Below are 23,704 nucleotides of genomic sequence, written 5' to 3' on the forward strand. Positions count from 1 at the left end.
GACTATATTAAGATTTTTTACTTCATTTTTTATTTTTTTAAAGATTATTTATGCATACAAGAACTGGGGTACAGGCCAGAGGTGTGGGGGGTGAGAGGATTCACCAGAGACAGAGTGGGGAACAGAACAGGCAGATTGACCAAAGTACACTGCTGAGGGGAGCAGCGGGCGAGTCAGGAGAGGTCTGCTGAGCCATGTGGGTAGCTCCCTGGCTGGCTGGGAATCCAACTCGGGCTGCAGTGGCTGTGGATAGCCTCACAGGCTGAGTCTTAACCCCTTGCGCCACCCCTCCCTTAAACCTTCCCAAAATCAGGGAGGCCTGATTTTGTACTTCTTTAATGTGGCTATTAGAAAACTTTATATGAGTCTTGCATTATATTCCTACTGGATATACTGTTCTACTAAATTAGCCTTGCTTCTCTTACCTATCATTGCCCCTGTTACAGAATAATTATAGTCACAAAATGAAATTACTAAGGAGATAAATTTATACAAGTCTGTGGTTCCTTGCTAATCATCAAAAACAAAATGCTATTTCCTTACAAAATGCTATTTTTTTAACCATTTTTCTCTTTAATTTGGAAATGCCTATCCAGAGTGAAGCCAGCGCACGTTGGTGGTATAGTGGTATAGTGGTGAGCACAGCTGCCTTCCAGAGTGAAGCCAAGGACTATAAATCTGATGTGTGTAGTCTGTGAGTAAAGGCTGTTAAAAAAAAGAGAGCTAAACTTGGAGTGATGAGACTTGGACCAATTGTCCACAGACATAATTAGTTATTGTTGCTCTGAATTAAATAGGATATGAATCAAAGAAGGAGCAGGATAGCAATCTGAAGTTGTGGAGACACTGACTAATTCAAGAACTTCCTCTTGTTGTAAAAAATGTTGATAATACACAAACACTAAAATCAATCAGGAATCTTTCATAGATTTTAAAACCAATATATTTTTAATATGGAATGTACAGTATAAAGTAATGCTGCTCAAACTTTAATATGTATACAAATCACTTGTGGTCACAGTAGGTCTCTGTGTCCAATATTTTGCTTTTTTTTTAATGTAACCAGATTTCACCAGGACTAGTAAGGCTGTAAAAGTAACAAGACTTTTACTTGACTTCCTGCTAGCTGCATCACTGTGGATTGGTGTTAACCCATTTTTTACCTTAGTTTACCCTTACACGCTTTTCAGGGTATTGTGAAAAATAAAAATTAATTCTAGTAAAGTGTCTAATAGAGTCATTGCCACATGGAATATGTGCCCTATCCTCATTTTGTTCTCCAATGTCCCCTTTGATCCCCCTAGTAGCCTCAATTCTACAGTCAGATTTTTTTTAAGATTTATTTATGCATACAAGAGCTAGGGTATAGGCCAGAGATATGGGGGGGGGGGGGGTGAGAGGATTCACCAGAGACAGAGTAGGGAACAGAACAAGCAGACTGACTGAAATACACTGCTCAGGGGAGCAGTGGGTAAGACAGGAAAGGTCTGCTGAGCCATGTGGGTAGCTCCCTGGCTGGCTGGGGATCGAACTTGAACTCGTGGTACAGAGGCTGCAGATAGCTTCACAGTGCTGTGTTTAACCCCTTGCGCCACCAGGGAGGCCCTCTACAGTCAGATCTCTAAGGTTTGTTACTGGTTTGGTTTTATCTGACTCTTTGTTTTGTTTTATCTATTCCAGAAACTGTTTTTTTAACAAATATACTAAATTCTGTATCATTAAGGAAGAAAGAGTCTGCATTATTCAAATATTAAATTAAAATCATACAACATTCAAAGTTTTTTTTTTTTTAACTTCTTTTTGGTGATACTTTGCATCTAACTTAATCAAAGCTTTAAATTTTTTTAATTCATAATCAGTCAACATGACTTTCAAAAAGTTCATTCTTTTAAAATGTGTTTAAGTATCAGTTCATTTCAGCAGGTACAGACACACAAAAAAATAATCTCAGCAAATAGGACTCAATCAGGTAAGGACTAAAGTAATAATGACATGTTTTTCCAGGTAAAAGCATAAGTTCTTTTTATTCACAAGGCCTTTCTTTACTCAATTTTTCATGCTCTGTTTCTAACCTTTCCTTACTCTTTCTTCCACCTACTCATTTCTCAACACATAATGGCATAGTTAGCTACTAAGTAACTACTACTTAACTCCTTTGGCCAACATTTTATACAATTTATTTAAAAAGAATTCTTTTCACATTTAGAGCAGTAAGTTGAAAATTGTAACCTTCACTAACTCCTTACAATTTAAACAGCTAAATCAAGATGAATGCCTCAGAGTAAGTTTGCTCTTGGAAAGATAGGTAAATAAAAATCTTATCTACTTTAAATAATCATGTGATTAGTCTCCTGCTATAAAAACTAATAGATAACTGACCTCAAATAACTGTCTCTGGATAGCTTAACAAACATGTGAACCCACCCTACTAATCTTCAAGCCTTAAACAATAGCAAGGTTCACTTCAAACACAACCAGTTTGTTGTTAGGATGCAATAAAGCAAACATCTTCATACCACGTTAGTGAAGTATAAAATCAGTACATTTCTAGAAAGCTTTACGGCAATATGTGTCACCAATTCCATTTTTGAAATGCCAAAGTTATACCTGATTTTATCACAACCATCAAAACTACCTTTTCTGGGGTCTCCCTGGTGGCACAGGAGTTAAAGACACAGCGCTATCAAGCTATGGCCAGCCATTGCAACATGAGTTCAGTCCCAGCCAGGGAGCTAACCCATATGGTGCAGCAGACCTCTCCTGTCTTGCCCACTGCTCCCCTCAACAGGGTATTTCAGTCAGTCTGCCTGTTCTGCTCCCCACTCTGTCTCTGGTGAATACTCTCACCCCCGCACCTCTGGCCTACACTCTAGTTCTTGTATACATAAATAAATAATTTTTTAAAATTATCTTATTTTTTAGAGGACTTTGTGAAATTTGATTAGTTTCAAAGCAATAAAATGAACGCAATTTTAGTTACCTTTCACTATGGACAAGGTTATTCAAAAACTGTTGCTAAATGCATTAACACTTTTCCCCAAAGACATTACAAAGGTCTACTATTTTTATTTCCTTTTAATTATTATCTGTAGAGTCTTATGTCACATTTCACTTTTAAATTACATATTCAAACAGAATATAATCTTTATGTGGAATCTGACAATTTGTTTCCCAGGAGAATTTGAAGATTATAATAACATTTGATTGACTGAACTTTATTTAGTAAGAATTCTTAGCAAAACTCCCTCCCAGGCACACCTACACTGCACTTCTTTATTTTCAATGAACTACAAATGTCTGAAACTCAAAAACTTTTGATCTAAAAGTATAGAACAATGATTCCCAATTACTTATGCTGCCAAGAACATATTATTTTTTAAAAAAAAGATCAGAATGCAAGAGAATTCACAAGTGCTTACTTCTTTATTTTCACTAAAAGTTAAGATTTCTAAAGGGTGTAATACTCTAATATATGAAATTAAAGCTATTAGAAATAATAAGGAAAATATCTCTGTATTGAAAGAAAAGAATGTGTTTTTGTAAGAGAAGATAAGAGGAACTGAAATGCAACTGGTGAGAAAAAAAAATAACTTCATTGTAAAGTGAGGCTGGTCATACTGGACTGGAAAGAGATAAACATAGGACAAAACCTAAACATATAAAAGAAAGTTGTAAGAGGTTGTAGAAAAGAAATTTTGAGGAAAAAAAATTTTATGTGTAACCAAGCTGTAGAAAATTGAATAAATTTGTTATAAAGATTTTATAAATAAAGTTTTAATAGTGTATTTATATAAAACTAACTCTTTTTTCCATCTACTTTGGACTTTCCATCTACTTTTCCATCTACTTTGGACTTTGGTCTGCTTTTGTTAACAGATTATGAAAGATTTTCTTTACCTTTTAAGTAATCTGCCTAAAAAACACTTATCCAAAGTTCCCTGTTGTCCTAGGTTTTGATTATTTAGGAAAACTGACTGTTTTCTCTTTAAAAAAGCTAAGACTTTTACAATTGTGTAAGACATTCTGTATTAGCCTGGAAGCTTTTAATTGTCACTTTGGTTAAATAGATAACTGGATGGGTATTATTTTATAGTGACCTATGATCCTATTTGATCAAGTGTTTTAAAACAGTTTTGGTATCTTTTTACAAACTTCCTCAAAATCAAATTCTAAATTAGTATTTTTGAAGCCTAATAAACTAATTAGGTTAATTTGATAAGTTAAATTACATAAGAAGCCCTGTCAAATGAGGAAGTAATACTAAATCTTTATGTTGTATTTGTATAGGTACACGTTATTGTTCCAGAAATTATCTAAAATTCCTAGACATCCGGTATGTCTGGTATATTACCAGCCCTAATTCCGGCTAATGTTTTAAAATTTTTGGCACAGAAATTAGCAAATTTCCTTGTAAACTGTGCTTAATGAACTTTTATCAGACCCTTTAACCCTAATTATTTTTCAAAGTCTTTTTGTCATTGTAGAAGTTACTGTTTCACTCTGACAAGTACTTGAGAATATAGATTTCTGATAACATTAAGATCATGAAACTAGGGGGCCTCCCTGTTGGCACAAGGGGTTACGACACAGCACTATGAAGCTATCCGCAACATGAGTTCGATCCCCGCAGCATGAGTTCGATCCCCAGGCAGGGAGGTGACTCATATGATGGAGACCTCTCCTGTCTTGCCCACTGCTCCCCTCAGCAGTGTATTTCAGTTAATCTGCCACTTCTGCTCCCTACCCTGTCTCTGGTGAATCCTCTCACTCCCTGCACCTCTGGATTGTACCCCAGTTCTTGTGTGCATAAATAAATAAATCTTTTTTAAAAATCGTAAAACTAAAGTAGGTAAGAATTTCCAAAATAAAAGAAAAACTGGATTGAAATATAACAAGAATTACATGAAAATAATAAGCTGATAAGGATGATTATAGGGTCGCCCTGGTGGCACAGGCGATTGAGCACCATAGTATGAAGCTGTCTCCGCCGTCTCTGCAGCACGGGTTTGATCCCTGCTGGCCAGCGAGGGTCCCACAGAGCGTGCCAGACCTCTCCTGTCTCGCCCGCTGCTCCCCTCAGCAATGTATTTTGTCACTCTGCCTGTTTTGTTCCCTGCTCTGTCTCTGGCGAATCCTCTCACCCTCCCGCACATCTGGCCTGTACCGTGGTTCTTGTATAAAAATAAACCTTAAAAAAAAAAGATAAAGATGATTATAATTTTTGACTTTGAAACTTTCCTGGTCCTTGATGTTCTGTTTTTCCAGATTTGAGGAAACCTTTTTTCATAAGTGATCTATGACTTACAGCAATTTGGTAAAATACAACTTTAAAAATAAAGATAAAACAATTACTTTTTCTCCCTACAGAATTTGAAAAGTTTTGAGTTTCTTTTTATGACAATATACAAGTTAGTTGCTTATATAAATTCATTAAGAATCAGTTTTCCTTGTAAAAGAACACAATTGGAAGTACTAGTTGTGATACAAAGGTTTTGATTGCTATGTTATATTTGAAAGGGAAATTCACTGAAATTTTTTATGAAAATTTTCAGCAAAGCAATCTTAAAATGAAATTCACTTATGTAAATACCCAGGTTAAGTTTTATGCAAACAAATTAGTTTGACTATGACGATTTTTGGTTAAAAAGCAAAAAAGTAGGGTGATTATAGGGAATAATTACATTTGCACCTTTATTAGATTCCAGTACTGTTAATTGTCTTTGAGATATTGTATATATAAAAGCTGATAAGATCCTCAATTTTTCTACTTTCCTCAACTATGGGGCTACAACTCCCAAATAATATTTCCAGTTTTCTCCCACCCTTCTGAATTAGAATCACTGAGAATAAAGCCTTAGAATCTCCTTGAAAGGGACTGTAGGGGGCCCCCCTGGTGGCACAAGGGATTGAGCACAGCACTATGAAGCTATCCACAGCCTCTGCAACACAATCCTGATCCCTGACCAGCCAGGGAGCTAGCCACATGACACAGAAGACCTCTCCTGTCTCGCCTGCTGCTCCCCTCAGCAGTGTATTTCAGTCAGTCTGCCTGTTCTGTTCCCCACTGTCTCTGGTGAATCCTCTCAACCCCCGCACTTCTGGCCTGTACCCCAGCTCTTGTATGCATAAATGAATCTTTAAAAAAAAAAAAGGTACACATGGTAGTAGCTCTCCTGCCCACCTGTGACTATACAGGTGTTACTTTTCACAAACCTTTTCTCTGCAAAGCAGCAGGGGCAGTTCTCCTGCCTGCCTGTGCAGGTGCCTCTTCTTCTTTCTTTCTCCTAATAAACCTGTCCTTTTAAAATGTAAAAGGGGGGCAGGACAGAAAACAATGCAAGGGCTAAGTAAAATAAAACTGCCTGTCTAGTCTACAGATCCTTAAATTTTACTGGCCTCCATGGCTATTACCGTTTCAGTCCTGAGCCAAACAGGAATTAATTACCAAGAGGGAATCATGACTCAAAATTTGTTTCTTTTTGTAGATCACTATTCTCCTAGCTAGAACTAAATACAAATGAGGATATAGTCAGAGGACTCTCCTTAACTCCTGAAAAGATTGCAAAATCTGCTACTGAAAGGAACAACTGCCCAGCAAAATTAGACTCCCTGGCCAAAGTTGTTCTTGGTAATAAGATAAACCCCCGATGATCTATTAGCAAAACAGGGTACAAACCACCCACTTGCTGGACCTCAACACTTTTGGGAAAGTTGAAACTTAACTATATAAGATTACTGAACAAGTCACTTGGCTTAACATAGTAACTCCCTCAATGGTGTGGGGTTTTTTTTTGTTTGTTTGTTTTTGTTTTTGTTTTACTTAGAGGATTTTAAGTGGTTTAGATCTTAGGGATTGTGGATCTGAAGAGCACCCCAGACATTGGGAATTATCCTGTTTATAATAATCATAGTAGTCTTCTTAGCATGCTATATTCTCTCAAAAACCTTAATTACATGTTTATGCTGCTAACACCAAGCAAATATCTCCCTAAGACTGAAACCTCAGAAATGCAATGAGGAAAATGACCAACTTAAAGAATGTGACCCTAGGGCCTCCCCAGTGGCGCAGCGGTTGAGCGCTGGGTTGCGAAGCTGCCCGCAGCCTCTGCGGCGCCGGTTCGATCCCCGGCTGCTCCACGGCCACCGAAGGAGGGTCCCACATGGCGCGCAGACCTCTCCTGCCGCCCGCTGCTCCCCTCAGCAGTGTACTTCGGTCCCTCTGCCTGCTCTGCTCCCTGCTCTGGCTCTGGTGAATTCTCTCACCCTCCCGCACTTCTGACTGTACCCAGTGCATGTATAAACAAAAACAAACAAACAAATAAATAAATAAACAAACACGCCTCTATTAAAAAAAAAAAAAAAGAATGTGACCCTAAAGTCATGACCTGTGAAAATCAGAAATTCAGCAAAAGATGTCATGACTAATTGTTAGGGGGTAAAGGATGTCCTAAAGCTAATTTTATACAGGCTTTGTGGACTCCACCCCCCACTTTAGATCAAAGCCAAAAGACACTGGGAACTTTAAATTTTATTACCACCAAAGGGAAGGTGGCTGGGACCTGAGGGTGGGGTTAAGCAGCCAGGTTTGGTATAAAGCCAGACACGTGGGCTTTGGAGGGGATCCCCCATTTTGGCTCTCCACTAGCTCACAGCGTCAGGCCAGCTCTGAGAGTGCCTTTGGATTTCCAGGTCGGAGGATCGGGTAGGATGCATTAAAGACTTTATTTCCCTATTTTCTCCCTGAGTTGTACATTTCCTTAATTCCCTTTCCCTTGTAAATAAACCTTTTATTAACCTTTTGTGTGTGTCTATAGTGGAGTATTAATAAGTCCCTTTTAAGCTGAGGACCCACAGCCACGCAACCCCTTTTATATCAGAGTTGTCCTATAACATTATGACTACCACACAGAGAATCAGTAAAAGCTGCAAGAACTATACTGTGACAGCTAAGAAGAGTTGTGTCAATGTTTTACATTTGTCACATCTCTCAGTTAAGCTGGGTTTGACAAGAAGTGTTTAAAAAAAAAGAAACAGACCCAAAATGCCATCATTTGTGCTAAGCCCCACATCAGCAATACCTTACCTAAAAGTAGTTTTACCTTATCTAAAAGTAATTTTAACATCTCCCAGAAATGTAATCTTTAACCTGGCAAGCTGGGGTTTCGTGGTCAGCAATAATGAGGTAATATGACTAGTAGATCCTTTGTGTCCCCCAAAGGAAGATAACCCTGCCTCAAACAAATCCCACTTCCCTTATCTCATCCTCCTTCTGACTATAGAAACCTGCTATTTTGTATTTCTTTAAAGGTCCTTTCTGCATGCTAGATGGGATACTGCCTGATCCACGAGTAATTTAATAAAGCCAATTAGATCTTTAAATTTACTTGGGTGAGTTTTTTTAACGATATTTTTAAACTATATAGCTGAATATCATAATCAATTCATGACATAAAAAGTATATAAAGGACATCACAGAATAGAGGACAGCCCTTTCCAAAGCATTATTGATAAACTTAGGATGTAACTACTTTCTGTTTAAGAGAATTTTCTTATTCTTGTCATTACTGAAAATGCCATAGAACTGGTCTATAGTATTTAACATATAGGCATTTAGGAATCATTCACTTAATAACTCAAATATTTATTAATCATGTACTCTCAAGACACAAGAGACTCAGCAACAATCAAGAACATTAGCTACCCTTATAGAATTTGTATTCTAGTGAGGGGCACAGATGAATAATGAAATCAACAGGAATATCAAATGATCACAAGGGCTAAGCAGAGATTTAAAACCAATAGGTTAATACAGAGAAAGAATCCTATAAATTGGGTAGTTAGGGAAGGCCTCTAGCAGGGGAAAAACTGAATGACAACAGCCAGATGTGGGAAAGGCATTCCAGACACAGCATCAAAATGGTAACAGAAAGGCCAGTGTGAAAAAAGGTCTGGGAGAGAAGAATGGTTTGTGCTGAGGAAAAGAAGCAAATCAATCATGTCTGCTTTTATATATATGTATATATATATACACACACACATATATATACACACATACACATATACATACATATATACATTTATATAAAGTATATAGATACTTTACATTATTGTTCATTTTTAAACAAAATCATGTTAGCTTTTATGAGTCTAAGGAGTTTTGATTTCATTAGAAGCATGGCAGGAAGTCACTATAATTATGTTTTAAACAAAGGAATGACATGATGTTGTTTTGTTTTAGAAGATCCCTCTGATAAAAACAAAACAAACAAAACCCAACTCAGAAAAAAGTAAATAAAAGATCTCCCTGGGTATGGTACAGAATGTACGGCAGGAGCACAAAACTGGAAAGATTAGCTTTTTGCAGTACTACAGATAAATAGTAGTGGTTAGAACCATGAAGATGGTGATGAACACAGAAGTAGTTAGACATGTTGGTGACAGAATGACAGGATTTGCTAGCAGACCAGATATAGGGGACTAAGGAAAAGAAAATTAAGAGCAACACCTAGATACTACCCTGGCTAAGTGATGCTGCTAAGATAAATAGGAAGAGAGAAGTTTAGAAAATATTCTGGGAGAGATGAGGGATGGAGAGAGAGACTTGGGAAGACAGATTTTTCTTACTCCATAATGTCAGCTGTTTTCTACTGGCAGACTAAAAACAAATTTCCAGAACTACATATGCAGTTTTATTTGAACAACATTCTATAAGAAGTGAGCTATTCTACCTTGGCTGTCAGTTACTAGAACAGCCAAAGGGTGGGGTGTGTGTGTGTGTAAAATAATAGGTAAAATTTACTCAGCGCTTAATATGTACCAGACACCATGCTATATATCTTCCAAGTATGATCCATTGGAATTACAACCCTTTCAGGAGATAACTTATTACCATTTTACAGATGACGAAACTGCAATTCAAGGAGATTAAAATAACTTGACAAAAGCCACACATTACAGAACAAAAATCTGAACTTTGGTAGTCTAACTCCAGAACTGGGGCTTATTACCACTCTCTACAATGTCACTAGAGTAAAACCCAATAGTCTGAAATAAATCTGACTCTTTTACAAATATCCATATTTCAGAATGCCATATTATGATTTTACCCAAAAAATGAAATAATCCACTGAGTTTTATGACAAACTAGAGCACCATATGAAATACTTTCAGAAACTGCTTTGCTTTCCATTTATGCTCACATATAAATTAAATCTGAATAGCCAATGAAAACTATCCCTTTTTGTCTTTAATTTAGCCAAGACTTCTGTCACTAAGAATCATTTCTTGGATTTCATTTTTTTTTATTTCTACCACAATGTTGTCAAAGTCACAAGAGTGAATTTTTGATAAAACATTTTTACCACTCAGTGTGAAGTTGGAGCACACAATGAGTAGCAAATGGCTAAAGCTAAATAAATCCCCCATACCAGTCATTTAGGTTATGCAAATCAAATTTAGGTTTCAGTAAAAATTACATATTATTTGTTATCAAGATCTCTCAAGTCTCAGAAGTTAAAACCACACCTTCACAAAAGGTTCTACTGGAAAAATTTTTACTTATAGTCCTTGAGTAGATCCTTTTTCTAACTCTTAATACATACCACTTTCTACATCAGTGAAGATAAATACCATCCCAAATTGAATATAAAGTTTTGCCTAAAAAGAAGTCTTAACAAACAGCTATTTCTACCCGGCTGCTTTATAAATGATGGTACTGGTTTCTAAAAAAAAAAAGGAGGTGGGGGGGGGTGTTTTGTTTTGTTTTGTTTTGTTGAAGAGTAGGACTTAGGAAGGGAAGGGTACAGATTTCTTATCCTTTCAAGTTTCAACAAAAACAGAATAGCCTGAGACCGCATGTGAAAGAAGTAATCCAAAAGTAATTTTCAGGCCTTGTAAGAAGGCACCTTCCTTGGCATGCCAAAAAGACTTTAGGTAGTATTAGGTAGCAAACTTTGTGTAAGACCCCATAGAAACTTTTCAACCTTAAACCCTTTCTTCAATAACCAAAAGTCCTCAGTATTCCATGGAAAAATAATCTACATATTTAAATTGAATGTTGAACTTTGAAACCAAAATAAATATATTGCCCAATATTTATATTCCCCCATCTTTCAAGGGGGAATAAGAGAACTGAAAGTTTATACATGTAATTAGTCATGCTTTTCTAAATTAATTTACTATATTTGTGTCAGATAAAAAAATAGCCACACTTTCTTGGAGGTGAGTGTCTGTTTCTTCCCCTTGAATTTGGGGTAGCCTGTGACTTCTTTGATCAATAGGACATTGGTTTTATACCAGATTCCAAGTTAACATGAAGAGGACTGTCAGTTCCCTTTTGGTCTCTTAGAGTCCTGAGCGGCTATGTAAGAAGTTGAACTACCAGGATGAACAAACTACATGAAGAGGCCCTCAAACTACATCAAGAGGAACAGGAGCCCAGTTGAACTAAAATTTCCAGCAATTGTAACCAAAGATGAGCAAGTGAGTAAAGACAACTTAGATGCTGCAGACCAAACCTGTTGTTAGCTAAATACCTCCAAATGACCCTATTTAATATATGGAACAGAAAAATCAAACTGTCAAGCTGTTTCTGAATTCCTGACCCACAAAATCATGAGCTCTAATGACATGATTGTTATTTTAAATCACTAAATTTTGGTTGAGAAAAATGTTTTGCATTGCAATTTTATACTCTAACCATAGCAGAAACAATGTTTCACAAAGTAATAATTTCCTCACCATAATCAATGCATTGACATTTTCTATCTTCCTTTTATAGACTACCAGCTATGGTCCAGGGCTGACTAAGTCAGAACTGAGTAAAAAGCTGAGATGCATGAGGTTGTAGGTTATGTAGAAATAAGAAAAAGCTAAGAATTCAAAAAATTTTTTTACCACTTCCTATACCTCCCCTTTCTTGTTCACAATCTATTTTCCTCTTACTTTCCTTTCCCTCTGGTTATCAAGCACTATGAAATTATGGTTTTTAAATGTCAGTTGAATTTAATGGAATATTATAGTCCTAGTCTTAAAAGTAGGCTAATGGAACATTTCATCATTTCCTTAAAAAGGCTGCTTTTTTATTTTTTATTTTTTTGGTAAGCAGTCCCAGGCTAATTGTGACTGTAGGTCATTTTTAATGAAAACGAATTCTCTCACTGCCATTTCAGATCTGGTAGAACATTTTTATAGAATTGTAAATTATTAGTAGTATTAAAAGACCGATAGTTTTTTTAGATTACTAGCATTTGCTTCATGTGTAATATAGGAATATATTTTTTAAGAACCTGGTTAATTTTTTAAATCCTTTAATCCTAAAAGTCACTGTTGATTCCCATTGTAGTTCAAACTGACTAAATATTGCAACTAATTACTAAAAGTATTAAAATAAGACAGACTCAGGTTTGAATCCTGTCTCAGTGACTAATTGTGTAATATTCACATTAAACTCCCTGAACCTGTCTTCTCATCTGCAGAATAGAGACAGTAGGGCCTCCCTGGTGGCGCAGGGGTTAAAGACACAGCCCTATCAAGCTATCACCAGCCACTGCACCATGAGTTCAATCCCTAGCCTGGGAGCTAACCCACATGGCACAGCAGATCTCTCCTGTCTCACCAGCTGCTCCCTGCAGCAGTGTATTTCAGTAGATCTGCCTGTTCTGCTCCCCACTCGGTTTCTGGTGAATCCTCACCCCCAGTACCTACACCCCAATTCTTGTATGCATAAATAGATAAATCTTAAAAAAAAAAAAAAAAAGAATAGAGGCAGCAATGGCTGTATCGTACTATTAAAATGATTTATAATATTAGTCATAAGATTCAAATGATTAATATTAGGGAGAAGAGCAAAATGCCCTAAGTAAATTAAAAATATTAGAAATTGTTCTCTTACTCTTAAACATAAGCAAAATGGCTTTGCCCAAGGCCTTTAGTTAAAAAACAAAATTTGCCTAAAATTCAAGTTCAATGAGCTAATCAATTTACAAGGCCTATCATTAAATATAACCCATAGGGCTTAATTATGCTTGGAAGATGGGGGGGGGGGACTATCTAAATGTTAATAAGAAAACTTTCAAAACAAGGTTACTAAACATACTGCCACATAATTTCTTTAAACAGTGGTTATCTGTCACACACACAACTCACTTTGACAAGTTTTCAAGTTGTATCTTCATAGTGTAATACAAAGAGCAAGAAATGTGAATCAGAGGTGCGGAGTGAAATGAGAGCTCACTATTTAGGGATCTTAACCTCTCTAGGTATATTTTCTCAGCTGAAAACAGTTACCTGATTAATAAGAGGAAGTTTGTGAAAATGCTTGATACATTCTTTAAATGTTATTCTTTTAAATTGAAAGAAAACAGCTACTTCATTTCTTATTCCTGAGAGCAATAGAATGGAAAGCTATACTATTTGGTATCAAATCTCACCTCAGATACTCAAAATTTATTTAACCAACTAGCTATGTTAACTGACCACTTAACCCTACTAGGTGTCTCTCAACTGTACAATGTAAACTTTAGACCCTGATTATAAATACCTCATCAGGTACTAACAATCCAGAGCCTACAGCATGTTCAAAGTGGAAAAGGGAATGGTGAGCTATAATTTCCAACCCACTGATAACGAGATTTGCTATTGTTTTCACACCCCAATACCATGATTTGCAGGAAAACTCGGCTGTGGGAGGTCCCACCCTACCTGGGATTTCACATTCTTAACTACCTCCTCCCATCCTTTCTTCCACCCCCTCTTCCACAGCATTCCCAAGCAGTCTTTAGAAATACCAAAGCAGTTTCTCCAAAGAAAAAGATAGGGGAGCCAGCTTTAACCTGTTTTATGAGTTTATATAAAGATGCACCATCTTGGCCAACAAGAAATAAGACCCTGTCTGACTTCATATCTACAAGATATTAACAAGTCTTCTCAGGAATGTAGTTTATTCAAGCTTCCCATAGTACTGAGGTCAAAGATCACTAGGGTGTGGTTTGAGTGTGTTTCCACGAGAGGGAAAATGTACTCCTCTCCCCCTTGTTTGTGGTTTGTGCTAAACCTAGAAGAATGCTAAAGAGACTCTGCAAACATAACTAAGGATCAGTGCCTGGAAGTCTAGAAATTTACCTATTTCTCTACTGAAATTTGTATGTCTCTTACAGTATACAAATATAGGAATGAATGCACCCAAAACTACCAAGTAAAGAACTTAAGTTCCCCTTCCCCCAAAAGACAAATCATCTTAATTTTTTTTTTACTAAAATGCTAATTTTAATACAAAACTTTTGGCACTACTTACTGAATTTAATAATGTTTTACTATAATATTTAAAATGTAAACAATTCAGTCCTATATATTTAGATGAGATGTGCAAAGTAAAATAAGACAAAGTAGAATTTTGTCAGCATAGTTTAATGTGCATCATCTATCCCATGCTAAAATGTAATATAATCAGCTCATTTGGGTGTGAGAAACCAGACATAACCAAGGGTGTAAATCTGAATCACTTCTACAGCTTAACACCTCTAATCTTCAACAAAGCTAATAACTAAAAATGATATTTAAGATCTGAGCTCTGTGTAGGAAAAAGTTTCTGGGAAACTCTATTTTAGGAGGAATCTATGACTTCCTCAGCCATGTTATCAAACAAAACAAAAATGCTCAGATTTCTTATGTGGTTTAGCTTCAAAGACAACACATTTGAACTGTTTATTTTTTTAAAGACAAATTCTCTTGCATTTCAACTTGTTTATTCAAAAATTTACATGTTTTTTTCAGACTTCAAGCTCTAGGGCTCAGAGAATAAGACATAGTTTATTTTTCTATTATTAAACCTAAAGGTATTTTTTTAAGATTTATTTTTATTTATTTATGCATACATGAACTGGAGTGTAGGCCAGAGGTGCAGGGGTAAGAGGATTCACCAGAGACAGAGTAGGGAGCAGAACGGGCAGATGGAACGAAATACACTGCTGAGGGAAGCAGCGCTGGAGAGGTCTGCTGGTAGTGTGGGATAGCCCCCTGGCCAGGATTGAATTCATGCTGCAGTGGCTGGCCATAGTTTCATAGTGAAAAGACTTAACCCCTTCCACCACCAAAGAGGCCCTAAACCTAAAAGTATTTGAGAAAACTTATGACAGCTGAATTTGATCCTTCTGCTGTATTTTGTTTTCAAATAACCCCTCCAGGATAAGTCAATAAATAAAAACTTCTTGAAAAGATCACTTTGTGGTAGTTTCTATTGGTTATATCATACATTATGTTACATCGCTTGCTATGAAATTAAGAACAGTGTTGCTGCAAATGCTTTTTTGGAGTTCTAATTAATTGCAAACAGACTCACTAATTAAGGACCTGCTAGCCTGAAGGGAAAAAGATTCATCATTCTGATACATCACTGAGAACTTATTTGTAAAAAAATTCATCTTTCAGAAAATTTATTCCTCCACAAATAAATAATTCTATATTAGCAAGAAGAAAACATTGATCACAGGTCCTTAATAAAATGTTACTGTTTATATAGGAGTGTATTTTAAGGACCTTTTTCCCAGGGCAAACTCAATAAAGAATTATTATAGTCAAAGCTTACAACAGTTAGCAGAAAGAACAGAAACACAATCTCAGAGTGCATCTTTGCCTCTATTGTACTTGAGTATTAGATTTATTTTGCACAGAAGCTCACTGCATGTAATGAGAAAAATTAAAGGTACATAGAAGAAGAGCCATAACGTTTTTTCAGGTAAGGGTCCTCTCTAACAACTTTCATGAATAGGTAAGGATTTACAGCTATGCGTGAACATTAAAGCATCTTTATAGAGTTAAGAATTCATTCACTCAGCAAAATCTTAGAGACTATTATGTTTCAATGAAGTAATTAGTTATGAGACATTAAGATTTCTAAAACTAGTTTCCTGACTTCCAGAAGTAGTAGGCGAGATAAAACATGTACATACTGCACATAACAATAACGTAAACAATCAGAGAAGGAGCCATATCCAGGCTGGGTAATTAATTAGGCGAGTTTTATAGAGTAGACTTTGGCTGGACCTTGAGGAATGAGTGGGAGTATTGCTAGCTTTCATAAATATTTTCTAAACATACTATAACAGATTTTTCTCTTGTTGGGGGAATGAAACCACATCACTCTTAGCTGAATTAACTAGTGTCCTCCTCAACATCCATTGACTCCACCACATATACGAACACAACTGGCTCATAAACCCATCTGCTTCCATGGTTGGTCAAAATCCTCATTTTTGATATGTAACTGGTTCTATGATGGCTGTGTAGTCCAGGCAGAAGATTCTCAAAACGAATACATGGATGTGTAGAGTCTCTTCTATTGGGCTCATGAAATTATGGCTTAGGGTTGAGAAATGCCATCTTTCCTGTTCCACTGAAATGGTCTGTATAAGAAAAAATCCAAGACCACAGGACAGCAGAGGCAAGAGATACAGTCTAGAATGATTCATATTTATCTAGACTTACCACTTAAGTGAGTAGAGTCCGTTAGAGACTTAGAAACTGTTCTACTAGGGATGTGCTGAAGTCCAGCCTCAGCCTCTCAAAGGTAAATAGCTAAGCAACCAATTCAATATCATTTCCAATTAGGCTTATTTTTATGAGTGATCAATGATCACACAGGCTACCTTCATATCTACAATCCTATATTTCCAGGTAACACAGCAGAATAGCAGGGTTTACTAAATAGGGCTTGCTGACAAAATAGTGAGATTGTTAATAAAGTAACCTAACTGATGTGCCTTAAGAAGGTAATAACTGTTTATATGACAATTGCTATATATATTTCCTTACTCTGTTCTAGAGAAAAGATTGAAATCAGCATGCATGCAATGGAAGTCAAAATACAAAATGGAAATTCAAATGTTCTATATTGAAAATTAATTACATTGCTTTCTAGATAAATACATTTTTTAAAAAAAAATTGTATGAAGCCACTAGTACAAACAAAAATGTCAGAAATAAAACATGTGAGAGCAACAATCTTAAATCCTCTTCGGAAAATATAAGAAAGTATCTTCTTCAAGCAATAAATGAAATTTAGGTGTGTGAGACCACTTCAGTGAAATAGACTTCCAAACCTCAAGTCTTGAAGTTAAAGTTCTACTAGTCAGTTACTATTACAGAAAGAAAAGCCTAATAACTCAATGACATAAACAGTACCAGTACTGTACTAAAAAGAGATCTTTGAAATAAACATCAACTTAGTATCACAGAAGTGAAGGATAGGGACAATAGGAAAAATCTAACAACCTACTAAGATGAAAAATTATAGTTTACACACAAACCTTTAAAATTATTTAAATTTAAACAAAAGTTCACAATCCCTTTATTATCCCCTGAGGCAAGCTTTGTTTTGGAGCCAGAATTTTATGGAATTCAAAAATTATGGATTTTATAAAAATAACAAACTCTAAGTACTATATATTTTGTAAAGTGCCCACAAGGGTTTCATGTGTCATGCCATTAACAGACTAATATTTCTACAGCAAAACATACATTTGTGTCAGACAAATAAATACTACAGAGTCTCATATCAGTTCAAGTTTTGCTACCAAATTAATTCATCTCAATTTTTTAAAAGCTTAGTTTTCAGATTTCAGAAATATAGATTAGCTAAATGTCACCCAGTATTTGACCAAAATATGTATTCAAGATGCACCAAGTTTGTCCAATTAAAAATCAAGAGTCCTAATATGCATGTTCAGTATAGAAGAGTTGGGGAAAATTAAAAATAAAGAAAATAATAACCCACAATCCTTGCACCTAACTATAACCATTACTAAAATGTTTAGTGTTGAAATTTTCAGATATTCTCTAAACATGCCCAATAATAATTTGGATCAAAAGCTCTACAGTTCTAATGTAGATTTTTTTTTTTTTTTAACCTTAATATATACCTGGAATATCCTTTCAACCCAAGGACTTGGGTCTTTAATTCTGGAAATTTTCCGGCTATCATTTCTGCCAATGTGGCCTACCCACTATTCACATTATTCCTTCCTTTTAAAACTCTCAGGTAGATGTAGTTGTTGTCTATCAATGTATATATATTTTTTCTATTTATATTTCATAACTCAATTTCTCTGTACTACATCTGGGTGAATTACTCAGCACCTCTTTCAATTCATCAATTTATCCTTGAAATATTTGGTGTAAAGTTTTTATTTCAAAAACTCCATTTTGGGGCCTCTCTGGTGGCGCAAGAGGTTAAGACGCAACCTATGAAGCTATCTGCAGCCACTGCAGCAGCACAAGTTCAAACCCACATGGCGCAGCAGACCTCTCCTGACTCGCCCGTTGCTCCCCTCAGCGGTGTATTTCAGTCAGCCTGCCTGTTCTGTTCCTCACTCTGTCTCTGGTGAATCCTCTCACCTCCCACACCTCTGGCCTGTACCCCAGTTCCTGTATGCATAAATAAATCTTTAAAAAAAAAAAAAACCTCTATTTTTTCCTTTTATATAGCTATTCACTACATATCTACCTAGTTTTAATCCACAACATATTTTTTAAATTTTATTTATTTTTAAATTTTTATTTATGTTTGTGTAGAAGAACTGGGGTGCAGGCCAGAGGTATGGAGGGGTGAGAGGACTCACCAGAGTCAGAGTAGGTAACAGAACAGGTGGCTCTACTGAAATACACTGCTGAGGAGAGCAGCGGGTGAGACAGGAGAGGTCTGCTGCCCCATATGTGGGTTAGCTCCCTGGCTCAGTATTGAATTCAGGCTCTAGAGATGATAGTGCTGAGACTTAAGCCGTAAGCCACCGGGAGGCTCACAACATTTTTTTTAATGGCTAGTTACTTCTTTAATCTTTTTAAGATTAACATACTGTTATTTTGAAATTGTTCTAATAATTTCTTTTCATTTTGAGTGAATTTATTTGCCTGGTGGTTGGTTGTGTTTATTCTAAGTAATAGTCATCTTCATATGTTCGCAGGCTCAGACGTTCCCTCCTTTTCCAGAGATTTTGAGGTAAGCCACCCCGTCCCCGGAGCCCATGACCTTGAAGTTTTGTGTTGTACTAAATGATAGTGGGGAAATTACAGTTCCCAACTCTGAGCCATCTGGCAGCTCAGCTACTGCTATGTCACTTCAGATCCAGCTTTTTAAAGCAACAGCCAGTAGCGGAGACATCAGCATTCTTTTCATTCAGCCATACCCCAGGTCCCTGTTTTCATGTGGTATATCTGATTCCATCTCACCTGAGTAGAGCTATTTCCACCAGTTCCTGAACCTACAGTCTAACGCATATTTCCTTTCTATGTTAGTCTCTGGGGATGTTTATCTCGTTCTTGACTATAGCTAGATATTTTCATTTTTTTCTTTTAATTTGTAATTGCTGTGTTTTAAGCAAAGCAGGGAGCCAATGCAGGCCAAACAGTACCAAAATAATAATAGCTTTTACATTTATTTTACATTTATTTTCTCATGAAATTTCTTCAACAATCTTTTCAGGTAAATACCATTAAAATACTCAATTTATAGTTGAGAAAACAGAGGCACATCGTCAATTAGCACTCCTCCCAAGTATACCAGTTAACTAAGACAAAGAATGACACCAGATATTTGATTCCAGAGACCATACTTGTAACCAGAATCTTTCATCTTAACCAGAAAGTTCTTTATAATTTTGAATATTTCTCCTTTTTTCTCCTAACTGTGAATATTTTGCACAGTCAGGATTTTAATCAATGGAAGGGAAGTAGAGCCATATTCCAGATAGAAAGAAGCACATCAGCTTCATGTCTCACCCAATGTTACTACTCAGTCTAGGCCTGAAGGATAAAGAGAGGGAAATACCACAACTGTGAAAGTCTTCAGTAGAAAGCCTGGGCCCCCTATACATTGTCTGTTTCTTTTAGATAAAACCATGTGTTCTTCCCCAACAGAGGTAGATCTCGACCTCCAAACAAAATTTTCTATAAAGTCAGACATTCTACTTCATCCCCTCTTTGATGCCTTATTATTTTTCAGAATGCTCAGGTATCATTTTCCCAAATTCTATTTATTTCCACATGGCATCTGGGTCTTACCACTCTATATGTACCTGCCTTATTTTTAGCACCATGTCTAAAATAGCAGGAACTTGAAAGACTGCCTAAAAGAATAGACATGGCATGTGTTCACCAAGTCTTGGAAGAAACTATCCTCTTAGAGGTTAACTGCTAAAGAGATGAACTTGCATGGGATTTCCAAAAAGAAAACTAAGTGGCCCTAAATATAGGTAATTATAGAACCTCTTCAACTAGGGAACAGTCCCCAAAATGTCTCTTGACTTCTTTCAGCCCTAAATACCTCCTCTGTAACACAGCTATCATCGCTCCTACCTCACTGATCAAAGGGAAAGTTAAATGAGATAGCATATAGAAAGCATCTACTATAATGCCAGGCACTCAATGTTCCTTTCTGTTTCCCTACCCAATATTTCATTGTAATTTTAGTAACTGCTACAGCCTCTGAAATGCAATCCAGTCTAGAAAAATAATGACTATTTGAGAAAGGAAGGCTAGATTTGTCAGATGTTCTTCCCTAGAACACTTTTTTCATTCTCAACACTATTATCCATTTTGGTCACATAATTCTGTGCATGGTAGTTTCCTGTGCATTGCAGAATGTTTAGCAGCTTTCTTGAACTCCACCCTATAGGTACAAGTAGCACTCCCAACAAAACTGTCTCCAGACATTGCCAAATGTCTCTTGGTGGTGTGTGGAGGCGGGAGGGAAAGAGTGGGTGAGGAGGGAGGGAATTCCCCCTGATTGAGAACTATTACTGTAGAGCTAACTGAACTTCTAACAAAGCCCTAAGTGCTTTCCCTAATACCTACAAAAGTCTCATAAATTTATTTGTTCCCACTGACTGATTCTACACATCAAATTATGACCATACAAGCCATTCTTCTCAAAAGTTAACCAAAACTTTTGGCCTCCCTGGTGGCACAGGGGTTAAAGTCTCAGCACTATCAAGATATCACCAGCCATTGCAGCATGACTTTGATCCCTGGCCAGGAAACTAATCCACATATGGAGCAGCAGACCTTTCCTGTCTCTCCCACAGCTCCCCTCAGCAGTGTCTATCAGGAGATCACCTGTTCTGCTCCTCCCTCTGTCTCTGATGAATCTTCTCACCCCCTACCCCCCACCTCTAGCCTACACCCCAGTTCTTGTATGCATAAATAAATAAAAATGAATCTTAAAAAAAAAAGTTACTCAAACGGGTAGCTAGCCCCTTAGCTGCCAAGCAAGCCATCCAAATGCACAGTCTAAACACAAAGTGCATTATCATGCTGCAACCCTGCAAGCCAAACTGATATAATGAAAATAGCAGTCACTCCCAAAGTGTCTTCACACAAAATTACATTTGTCCCAGTACTCAAATGGCTGATCATTTAACTTCATATCCACATGTGATACTAGGTATTGCATAAAATGAGTTTTAGTTGCCTAAGGACTTACAAGTTTTAAACAGATACTAATTACATATGAAATATATTGTAAGTAAAAATTATTATGTATCATAGGCCAGTATATTGCAGCAATAGACAAATTTATGTATACTAAACAGAGCAAAACCAAACCTAGTGGCCTACAGGTTAATTCTCAGTGCTACCACTGTGATGGCCTGGCCAGTGTATTTTCAGTAGATCTGCCTGTTCTTCTCCCCACTCTGTCTCTGGTGAATCCTCTCACCCCCCTGCACCTCTGGCCTACACCCCAGTTCTTTTCTGCATAAATAAATCAAATAAATCTTTAAAAAATATATAAAATTAAAAAAGAGTAGAGAAACAAAAACTGAGTTAACAGTTCACTAGGATTTTTTAACATTTTGCTTGACATAAATATAGCATGGTATTACAAATACAAACTTGGAATCAGAATACTTGAATTAAAACCTGAATCCCATCACTTATTAGATAGGTGACCTTGATCAAGTAACTTAACCTTTCAGAGCCTGTTTCTATATTGGTGAAATGGAGACAATTTTATTATGTACCTTGTGGAGTTATGGGACTAAATGACTTAAAATAAGTAAAGTGCTGAAACAATCCTTAGCACACACACACCTAAGTATCAAACATATTTTTTATAGTTATTAATTTTTTAATGCATAAGGAGAGAATCACAACTTAGGTAACTGTATAAAAGTTGGCACAACTGATGGCACAACAATCTACTACCTAGATGCTCTGAGTTCACATTTCAGTTTCTTAACTGTTTCATTTGGGCTTCAATCACTCATCTGTAAATAGGAAAAGAGCTCTGAAAATACATCAGCATAGGAAAATCTAAGAGCTGTATGATTACCAGGATGGTAGGAAAAAATTGCATCTGTCTTCCAGTCTGGGAGAGTGAGCTTTGTGAAGGAGGTGCCTTTTAAGGAAATTAATAATGGGCTGAGAAAGGAAAGCACATGCCTTGAACTCAAGTAGGTCTGATTCAAAAACTCTTGCTTTACTCCAAATACAGTTTGAAAGCTTAAAATAAAAATAAAACATCCTGAGTTATTAAAAAGTAAGGTTTTTTTTCTAGGTATAAAGTGAAAGGTCCATGCAGGAGGCCGCAATGCATGGACCTTTCATAAAGTAGGTACCCTACCCCTTTGAAGGTAATGAGAATACACTGAAGGAACTGACAGGTATTCAAAACAACATGAACACACCACCAGGCCCCTCAATGACCTTTTCTCTTCAGTTGTGAATGATTCATTCTTTCATGAAGAAAGGCGAAGCAGGAAGAAACGACGAGTTCCCAATAGTTTTAAATCAGTTTGATACATCTATTTTTAGATAGAAAATTACTGCCTTCCAAGGAACATTTCAAAATCATCAAGGACTGTGCAGGCTGCACTTAACACTTACTAGGAAGGAATTATTTTAACAAAAAAAACTTTCCTAAGTAAAGTTGCGATCAACTACATGTGAGGCAGGTGCTAGGGGCGGAAATGTCTCCAGCCTAACCAAAAAGTGCAAAGAAAACTCAACCTTTCCTATCATTCAGCCAAAAGCCGCCGGCGCCAAGCCTCGGAGGCGGGATCTGGGGGCTCAAAGGTGTCAACTTTCAGGGTGCGCACGGACCAGGTCAAGGAGCCCTCCCGCAACACTTTACAAAATAATATCCAAAAATTCTGTCTTTGCCTCAGGGTAGAGCATTCTCTCGGCCTCCTCCTCGTTATCCCCCAGGAAAGAGAGGGTGACCGAGTATGACTCTCCTCCGGTGCGGTCCTCCCGGGTCGCAGCAGCGCAGCCGGAGCTGGCTCCCACGTGGCGCCCGCAGCAGCCCACAGCGGGCACGGCCCCTCTCCGTCCAGCGCTCTGATTGGTCAAGAGTGTCCGGAGCAGCTCCGAGCGGACCGCTACTCGGTCAGACAGACCCGGCGCGCTGCGAGCAAGGGACAGAAGCCATGCCGGCAGCTCCCGTAGCTGCGGATCCTGCGCGTTGGCCCCACGCCGGCACCGAGGACACCACCCACCGCCGGGGCCATGCAACCCACGTGGGGTCTGGTTAATGGCAGGCGCCGTCACCCTCCACCCTAGGTCGGGTAGCGCTCACCTCAGCGCTCGCGGAGCCTCCACCTTCTGCTTTTTGGGCTTCGGTTCCTCCTCAGCGGCTGCCATCTTCACGCTCCCGCCCTACTTTGGACCCAGCTCGCGCCCCACCCCCTTGGCTTTCTGACCCCGCCCCCTCCTC

At 37.4% G+C, this 23,704-nt stretch overlaps 1 protein-coding gene across 1 annotated transcript in view; it reads right to left on the reverse strand.

The window, feature by feature from the left end:
* Positions 1 to 23,663, reverse strand: part of ADK (adenosine kinase) — a 430,089-nt gene extending 406,426 nt beyond the window's left edge. Inside the window, exon 1 of the mRNA XM_054690530.1 lies at positions 23,567 to 23,663. Within this exon, the coding sequence (XP_054546505.1) occupies positions 23,567 to 23,631 (65 nt within the window). The 5' untranslated portion in view covers positions 23,632 to 23,663. The remainder of the gene's footprint in view (positions 1 to 23,566) is intronic.
* Positions 23,664 to 23,704: the final 41 nt, after the last annotated feature.

The sequence above is a fragment of the Talpa occidentalis genome, unplaced genomic scaffold, assembly GCF_014898055.3.
Source record: "Talpa occidentalis isolate TD23 unplaced genomic scaffold, MPIMG_talOcc4v2.1 talOcc4.8, whole genome shotgun sequence".
NCBI classification, from domain to species: Eukaryota; Metazoa; Chordata; class Mammalia; order Eulipotyphla; family Talpidae; genus Talpa; species Talpa occidentalis.